The following is an 8,131-nucleotide window of genomic DNA, read 5'->3' as shown; positions in this document are numbered from 1 at the left end:
CAGGAGAAACCCAGATTTCTCTGCTTCCGTCTCTGACATTCTGCTAAGGTGGAGCAGGAAAGTTGTCGACTAGTTGAGGGGAGGATGTGAGATCAATGAAGTCAAGACTGAGGTATTCGCTTCCGAAAGAAGGTCGAAGAGGCGCAACCCCACAATCACGTCGTGCATGTGGAACAAGGGATTCTCTATGAGTGTCGTATGTGGCGAAGTGAGAGTTGAGTGAGACAAAAAGGTCAGATGAAGGGAGCCGTATTCCGGTCTGAGAGGAAGGAGTGGGATCCTAGATTGCGAAGGACGTAGATCACCATCGCCGTCTCCATCACCGTCCTCCATCTCTCCAGCGTGCTGCTAGAACTTATATTTAGAAAACTTTCATTTGCAAGTTTGGTTATACTTCAAAAATGAAACGTGATGCTTCGAGGAGCCATCAACGAGCTGGGGGCATAACAAGAAAAACAGCATCAAGATTCAAGCCATTGAATAAAAAACAAGGAGAATTATGTCACATCCTAGCCTCCACAAGCCCATTTTATAAGCGGATTCACTTTATTCTACCACATTTGCATAAGATGGCACTCTTACAAGTCCTCTTTTTGAATCCAAATGTTTTGTAAGTATGCCTTGGTACCATGCATGCGGGGCTGGTTTTCAATCCCTGTAGTGCTTTTTGGAGCCTTAAACATCTTATCACTCTAGATCCAGAATCTAGGTGTTGATCCACATATACATCCTCCTCAAGATGCTCATTCATGAAGGCTAACTTCATGTCCATTTGGAAGGACGCACAACCTTGAAACATATTCTCTAAGCATATCACTAATTACATGAAGTCCTTCCTCCTCTACCCTTGCACAATAACTACGATTGTGGCCTTGGACTAGATAGTGACATCGTCTTGGTCAAAGGCCACTTGTATCCTATTCCTTGTAAGCTAAACTAATTGCAGGTAGGTCCTTGCATGACTTTAGGATTGACAATAGTTCCCAGAGTACCTTCTCCTCCCTATGGTAGATAAAAAGTCAATGTAAAGACTTCCTTTGTATCTAAATGTAGTGTTTGATTGAGATCTAATGTATCAACACTCACTCTGAAGCGACATGAATTTGGTGATGTTTGTGCTATGGGAAAAATTAATGACGATGTAGACCCAAGAACGTGAAGTCTCTAGTAAGGACTTGAAAGGCGCTTTTGTATGATTGGTTTGCTTTTCATTTTGTTTGGCATGCGACAAAGCTTATACCGCTTTGATTGAGATTGACATAGTTGGAGATGTCATGAGTAATCCATTGTTTGGAAAGGTATGCTTCTTAAGGTGATGTCTTCGCTAGGTTTTTTAATAAACCTAGCTCAAATAGGGATGGTGATTAGGGACGTGAATGCAAACACAATTTTTTGCTTGTGATAAGAAAGCATAATTTGATTGTAAAATGTGGAAATAATTTCCAAGCAAGAATCCATGAGTCTTAACCCCCCTAGACCCACACCTGTGCATGTGCACTCACCTCCCCCCTTGTTCTGTGCACGTGCACCCACACACACAAGCATTATGAGCAAAAAAGTTACGAGTTCTTAGGCTCTATATCAAATCTATATATGAATTTAACGAGCCAGCAAGATCTTTCCTTCATATTCGAATATGAACATAACTTTTGGATGGAAATTTCTTTTAAATTCTACTACTATAGCTAAGACAGGGTAATTAATTTCCCCTCAAAGATTCTTTGAAGATTAAGAACCAGCTTTGGCACTTTATTATCACCATGAGCCATTACTCTTCCTTAGCATACATCATAAGAGCAAAAAAAGGGTCCATTTACTCTCCTGGGGTTTACAGCCTGCCACCCCGTCCACCCTTCTAAAATTCAGATGGGCTCTAGGTTTTTCTGCTCACAATATCTATAGCAGTTTGTTTATCCAAGTCACCAAATTGAAATGAGAACCCAAAGTCATGAGTGGTCACATCAAACAGGATCACTAGATGTGACCAGAATCACTAGAGCTGCTTGAATCCAATGGTCCTATATATTTGCTCCCTTGCAAGGTAATATTCGCCCAATTTTCATCTTGGTATTTACAAAATCCTCTCCAAATTTTTTGTTGTCCATAAATTCTCATTATGTCGGCCATTGACGTAGCTCTGTCCTCAGCATAAGAAACACACCCCCCAGAATAGAGGGACACTGATATATGTACTGCGCTTAAAAATGGTTTCACCAAAGAGAATACTTTCTGCCCTTATAATTTAATTATAAGTGCAATTTGTATAACAATTCCCGGCTGCATATTTTTTGTACACGCACTGGCCTGACAAGCAGCACCAGCTGGCACATGTTAGTACGTGGATGGGGTGTCACCTTGAGTGAGGCACAAGAAAAAGTCAACTTGTGGCTGATCCCAACAGGAAGGAAAGCATCTACCTGATCCGCGCTCACATGGTCCAAACGGGCCTCCTTCAGACTTGAATATATAACCGTATGTCCTTCCTGTTGCCACATCTCTCCACCAGCTCTCTCATCTGAATCTGATCATGGCCTTCCTGCATAAGAGCATGGGCATATATGTTTGCCATAAAGACGTATGCTGCAGGGAGTTTTACATCTAATGTCATTGCATTATCAAAGGCACGCCTTCCTACTGTTACGTCCTTCCACTTTTGACAAGCACCCATCATGGTTAACCATACAACAAGATTAGGTTGAAAAGGCATCTTCTCCACCATTGTTACGGCCTCATCCAACTGGCCTGCACGGCCGAGGAGATCAACAAGGCAAGTATAGTGCTCAACGGTAGGGACAATGCCATACTCTTTGCTCATAGCCTGAAAGTAGTTGCGTCCTTTGTCCAATAAGCCCACATGACTGCAGACATTGAGAACACTAAGAAAAGTCACCCTGTTTGGCTCTATGCCTTCCTGCCTCATTTTCTCAAACAAATGAAACACAAATTCACTATCTCCCTGACGAGCATATCCTGCAATCAATGCATTCCATGGTACAACATCCCTCGTGGTCATCGCAAAAAGCAATTGTTGGGCATCAACCATGCTCCCGCATTTAGCATACATGTCAATAAGACTAGTTCCCACAATTGCAATATCCTCAAAACCAACCCTGATAATTTGAGAATGGAGTTCCAGTCCGCTTCCCAGAGCTGCTGTGTTGCCACAAGCTTTCAAAATGGCAACAAACGTAAAACTATTGGGTGAAAGACCTTGCTCTTGCATCTGTGCATATAGTCTAAAAGCATCCTCGGTTTCATCTTGCTCAGCATACCCCAAGATCATGGTAGTCCACGTAACTGCATTACAATAAGGCAATTGTTCAAAGAGACACTGTGCATCCTCCATGCTCCCACATTTTGCATACATATCCAGTGCAGTGGTTCCAACAAATACATCTAGTTCAAAACCACTCTTCACAACTTGGGAGTGGATAGCTCTACCTTTCTCGAGGCAACCTATTTTCCTATACTTACCGTCAATATTCTTGCCCTGTTCCAATGCTGCCAGACCACTGCAAGAATTCAATACGCCAACAAAGGTACGATGATCCGGTGTAACACCTTCCTGTTGCATCTGTGCATACAAGTCCAAAGCCAACACACCCTCTTCCTGCTTGCTATACCCAAGGATCATGGTAGTCCACGTAACCACATCACGACAGGGCAATTTGTCAAAAGCACGCCTTGCATCCTCCATGCACCCACCTTTGGTATACATATCTACCAAGGTGGTTCCCACAAATGCATCCAACTCAAAACCTTTCTTTACTACTTGGGAGTGGATAGCTCTACCTTTCTCTAGGCATCCTACTTTTATGGGTTTCCCATCAAATTGCTTCCCCTCTTCCAGTGCTGCCAGCGTGCTGCAAGCATTTAATGCACCAACAAAGGTTTGATAATCTGGTGTCACACCTTCCTGTTGCATCTGTGCATATAGATCCAAAGCAATTATACCTTCTTCCTGCTTGCTATACCCCAAGATCATGGTAGTCCATGTAACCACATCCCGATGGGGCAAGTTGTCAAAGGCACGCTGTGCATCCTCCATGCTTCCACATTTTGCATACATGTCCACCACGGCAGTTCCCAAAAATACATCCGACTCAAAGCCACTCTTTACAACTCGTAAGTGCACGGCCCTACCTTTCTGCAATAATCTTATTTTCGCAATTTGGTTTTCCTCTTCCGCTGTGGCCAGGCAACTGCAAGCATTCAAAGTGACCACAAATGTTCGAAGATCCGGTATGACATTTTCCTGGTGCATCTGTTTATACAGATCCAAAGCCAGCGCACCCTCTTCATGCTTGCCATAGCCCATGATCATGGCATTCCAAGCAACCACGTCACGATGAGGCAATTGATCAAAAACTCGACGTGCATCTTCCATGCTGCCACATTTTGCATACATGTCTACCAAAGTGGTTCCAAGGAATACATCTGACTCGAAGCCACCCTTCACTACTTGGGAGTGGATGGCTGTTCCTTTCGCCAGACATCCTACTTTCACCAATTGGCCGTCAACTTTCTTCCCCTCTTCTAGTGCTGCGAGGCCACTGCAAGCCTTCAATGCGCCAACAAAGGTTCGATCACTCGCTTGGACACCTTCGTGGTGCATCTGTGCATACAGCTGCAAAGCCCGTGCACCCTCTTCCTGCTTTGCGTAACCCAAGATCATAATGTTCCATGATACCACATCACGCTTCGGCATGTTGTCAAAAAGCTCGTGAGCATTCACCATCTTCCCACGCTTCACACATGCATGCATCAAAATGTTTGCCTTGAACAGTGGAAGCTCGTTTACATGGGCATGAACCTCATTCAGTTGAGGTAGTCGCACGGCACTTCCATCTCTGCCTGCACTAAAGTAAGGGGACAGCCTAACCTGTCGGCTCATAACCAATGAACACGCAAGCAAAGATATAATATCCTATAACCGTTGCAGGCAATTGTGGGAAGAGCAACCACCTTGGAAACGAGAAGAACAAGCAAGATGAGCGCGCGGAGTGGCAATCACGAAGGCAAACAAGGACATTGCGTAGAAGAATTTCGATGTAAACTCCGTGTGAGTCGAGTAGAAGCCCGAGGGGTGAGCAATTACACGCTGTGTACGAAGTAACCGATCGCCCAGGAAGCATGTTTTTCTAGAGGGGATTTCGCTGCAGATGTTTAGGCAGGTATCATTGCGACATAAAAAGGAAATCTGGCCTCTCATGAAGCCACGTGTCATGTTTAAAATTTCATTTTTGTTTTTCAATGATTCAAGAAACTGCCTCCAAATCAAACGGTGCTTCCCATCGTCTTCTTGGCATCGTCTTCTTGGCAAGCCTTGTGCATCAGCCTTCGGTGGTGACCAGTTCGACGACTCTGATCCCACAGACAGGACTCGAAAGGCTTCTTCTTCAACTGGTGGATTTTTGCACAGTCGTGTGCGAATGTGGTAGCCCTCACCGCATTCGTGACCATTCAACAGAACGTGGGCTGGGGCTGGGGTTACGGTATTCCCACCGTTTTGCTGGCGATAGCGCTTGTCGTCTTTGTAGGCGGCGCTCGATTCTACAGGTCTGATTCTTTACCGTATCTATGCTTCTGCATACTCCAGAGTTCCCAACTTCGCACCCTGATTCATTTGTCATCGGAAGGAATTGTGTCAAGAACACCCTTCCATTGAGCTATCGATGCCATAGCACAATGGACTCTGGTTTATCGCTTGATGGCTTCAGCAAGGCTTCAGCCCGCTGACCTGATGATAGAAAGTGGGGCTTTCAAGGGCCATTCTACTTGGGTATTACGATAGGCGATGTCTTTGCGCGCAGATCCCTCATTTTCTGTGTTTTCCCCGCAGGTGATCACGGCTGTCAAGCCCAATGCGGTAGCTGTAAGTATGGAGCTCTCTTTAGGCTTCAATCTCTCGTTTGGGTTGGCGAATTCTTTTGGGTTTATAGAAATTGCTACGTCCATTATGTCCAGAGTCATTATCAGCTACAAGGCATTTGTGATCAGAAACTCGAGTGTAAATGTTGCAGCTTGAGTTGTGCGTGGCTAGAGCTGTACACTTAGGATCGGGGATGTCAGAAACCATCGAACCCTCCTACCTCGCGAACCTGCCAGGTGAACTTGGGGCCTTGTTTCGAGAGGTATTGTCCGATGTATTGGGAAGTGGTCTGAGCCTCGGAAAGGAGTTCAAGGTAAGTAGTACCTGGCGAAAGGATTTACCGTGGAGTTGTGCGTGCTTCTCCCCCATATAACTGTTCTCAATCTCGTCACGCAAGTTGCTCTTCAAGAAGGGGAGAAAGTTGGAGCGGAATTTCATTACATTGATGAAGCTCAAGATGCAAGCTCATCGAATTTTGTTTGTTGCAAGGCAATGCTGCATTATTCTTGTCCACGTCTCCCAGTAGACTAATTTGCCACTCGTCTAATCTCAGGTCACTATGGGAAGGATTCTAAAAGAACTCTCCCCTTCTCTAGCGAGCTTGCCTCAATTAGCAAAGAAATTTCCTGCTTTTTTTGACCCCGAAAATGGCAGGGCGTGTATTAAAGCCCTGAAGAACAAAAATGCAATGGAAGAATTTGTTAGTAACTCACCCTTAATGTGTTAGTCTTGCGTGTAGGACTCAAGAACACCAAGGAGCATGTAAGTTTTAAACCATCCCCAAGGCTACATTACTTTGGAAGGAAATACTTCAAGAGAATCCTAGAATATATTGCATTGGTTTAGCTAGAATACACGAACATAGGGTATTGCATTGGTTTAGCTAGAATACACGAACATAGGGTGAGAGCGCAGGTGGCCTAGAGTGTTACTTGTTTCTAGATACTCTGCTCTCTTTATAGATAGAGGATGAAACTTAAAGAGCTTGATGAATTGTAAGAGGCTTTTATGTTCCTCTACTCGGTAAACTGATGTAAGTTTACCAAGCAGCTCAACCAGACTGGAATGGCTAGTTTAGTTGGGCTGACATAAGGAACCTTTTCTATTGAATCTGACTAAACGGATTAATCTGGCTTCCAAGGAAAAGCTATTGTTCAAACTATTTTACTTTGGCCATGGATTGTTGTGCTCCAGTAGTAGGATTCTTATAGCTGAAGGTACAGCTAGTAGAAAGACTGAGAAGCAAAAGCATTAAAGAGGTAGAGAAGGGGGGGCCAGGGGGGGAGTTATTGTGGGGCGAAGACATGATGATGTTGAATCGAACCGTAGGTGACTTTGCAGTTTACATGGAGTGGAGGCAAGTGCCTCTTTGCAGTTTTACATGAAGTGGAGAGAAGTAGGAATAGGCAGCCTTGATTTATTGTCTTTACGTCTTTGAAAAGGACATTGTGTCTCATTTTTTAAAGCTTGAAAGCTTGTGCCAATGTAGGAGCCACAGAAAAAGGTCAACAAATACATGCTCAGATTGCCACAATGGGATTGGAAAGAGATCCTTTTACTGGCAACACCTTGGTTAATATGTATGCCAAATGTCTTGCTTATTTGTTCAAAGTTGGGCTGGAAGCTTATAGATCTCTCGGGAACTACCTTATCCCAATGCTGATGGAATGTGGAAGCATGTGCAATGCTCTATAGGTTTTTGATAGGTTGGTTGATCCGTATGAGCATTCTTGGACCTCCCTCATCATGGGCTATATTGAATGTGGGAAATCAAAGCATGCCCTCAATCTATACCAGAAAATGTAGGAGGATTGTATACAACATCATGCAAGCATATGTTTTGGATCTATTGAAGGCTTGTGCTAGACTGAGAGATGCCAAAGAAAGGTGATCTGTGAGTGTGAGAAAGCTTCTGCTGCATGGTAATTCTGTTTTTCAACATGGTATAAGGACCACTTTTGGATATTTGCAGGTGGTGAAGCTTGCTGAGCAGGGGTCACCTTGCCTAGATGCTCCATCTGCGTCATCTTGAGAGCTACTGATGCTCTACAGGAGTACGGAGTCTAAAGGATTCAGGTTAGCATTGCCTATTTACATGCTTGTATATCTATCTATTGTTTAAGTACACATGACAATATGCCTGGATCTGCTCCAGAAATGACCTAGCATCTTTAAATGGCATGATCATGATCAAGTCCTCTGCATCTTTCAGTAGTTTATGTCTGGCTTCACACCTCCAGCCTGCAATCATCCAGGTTG

General features: G+C 44.1%; 2 protein-coding genes across 4 annotated transcripts; one reads left to right on the top strand and one right to left on the bottom strand.

Moving 5' to 3' along the window:
* Nucleotides 1-1,783: 1,783 nt before the first annotated feature.
* LOC147887386 (pentatricopeptide repeat-containing protein At3g16610-like) lies at nucleotides 1,784-5,165 on the bottom strand. 3 transcript variants are annotated; one of them, XM_087394101.1, is made up of 3 exons: nucleotides 4,966-5,165; nucleotides 2,418-4,854; nucleotides 1,784-2,304 (listed from the first exon to the last, which is right to left on the bottom strand). In XM_087394101.1, the coding sequence occupies exons 1-2, from the start codon at nucleotides 5,030-5,032 to the stop codon at nucleotides 2,453-2,455; spliced, it is 2,469 nt and encodes an 822-aa protein (XP_087250227.1). In that variant the 5' UTR covers nucleotides 5,033-5,165; the 3' UTR covers nucleotides 1,784-2,304; nucleotides 2,418-2,452. The 3 variants fall into 3 exon arrangements, with proteins under 3 accessions (XP_087250227.1, XP_087250228.1, XP_087250225.1); XM_087394102.1 differs by having other exon boundaries at nucleotides 1,784-2,299; XM_087394099.1 differs by having other exon boundaries at nucleotides 1,784-4,854.
* Nucleotides 5,166-5,647: 482 nt separating this feature from the next.
* On the top strand, nucleotides 5,648-6,599 carry LOC147887385 (uncharacterized). The gene is made up of 3 exons (XM_087394299.1): nucleotides 5,648-5,875; nucleotides 6,024-6,185; nucleotides 6,426-6,599. The coding sequence occupies exons 1-3, from the start codon at nucleotides 5,798-5,800 to the stop codon at nucleotides 6,597-6,599; spliced, it is 414 nt and encodes a 137-aa protein (XP_087250425.1). The 5' UTR covers nucleotides 5,648-5,797.
* The last annotated feature ends 1,532 nt before the right edge of the window (nucleotides 6,600-8,131 follow it).

The sequence above is a fragment of the Dipteris shenzhenensis genome, chromosome 23 (genome assembly GCF_047967505.1).
Source record: "Dipteris shenzhenensis isolate YYH24624 ecotype China chromosome 23, Dip_SZ_1.0, whole genome shotgun sequence".
Classification (NCBI taxonomy): domain Eukaryota; kingdom Viridiplantae; phylum Streptophyta; class Polypodiopsida; order Gleicheniales; family Dipteridaceae; genus Dipteris; species Dipteris shenzhenensis.
The sequence above is the reverse complement of the archived record's forward strand: the minus strand, read 5'-3'. Positions and strand labels throughout refer to the sequence as shown.

Bases quoted from the DNA above. Each gene is read 5' to 3' on its own strand.
- LOC147887386 (XM_087394099.1), bottom strand. From the start codon at position 5,032: ATGTCCTTGTTTGCCTTCGTGATTGCCACTCCGCGCGCTCATCTTGCT. The intron at 4,855-4,965 runs GTGGTTGCTCTT...ACTTTAGTGCAG, and splicing joins TTGTTCTTCTCGTTTCCAAG to GCAGAGATGGAAGTGCCGTG.
- LOC147887385 (XM_087394299.1), top strand. From the start codon at position 5,798: ATGTCTTTGCGCGCAGATCCCTCATTTTCTGTGTTTTCCCCGCAGGTG. The intron at 5,876-6,023 runs GTAAGTATGGAG...TAAATGTTGCAG, and splicing joins TCAAGCCCAATGCGGTAGCT to CTTGAGTTGTGCGTGGCTAG. The intron at 6,186-6,425 runs GTAAGTAGTACC...GTCTAATCTCAG, and splicing joins GCCTCGGAAAGGAGTTCAAG to GTCACTATGGGAAGGATTCT.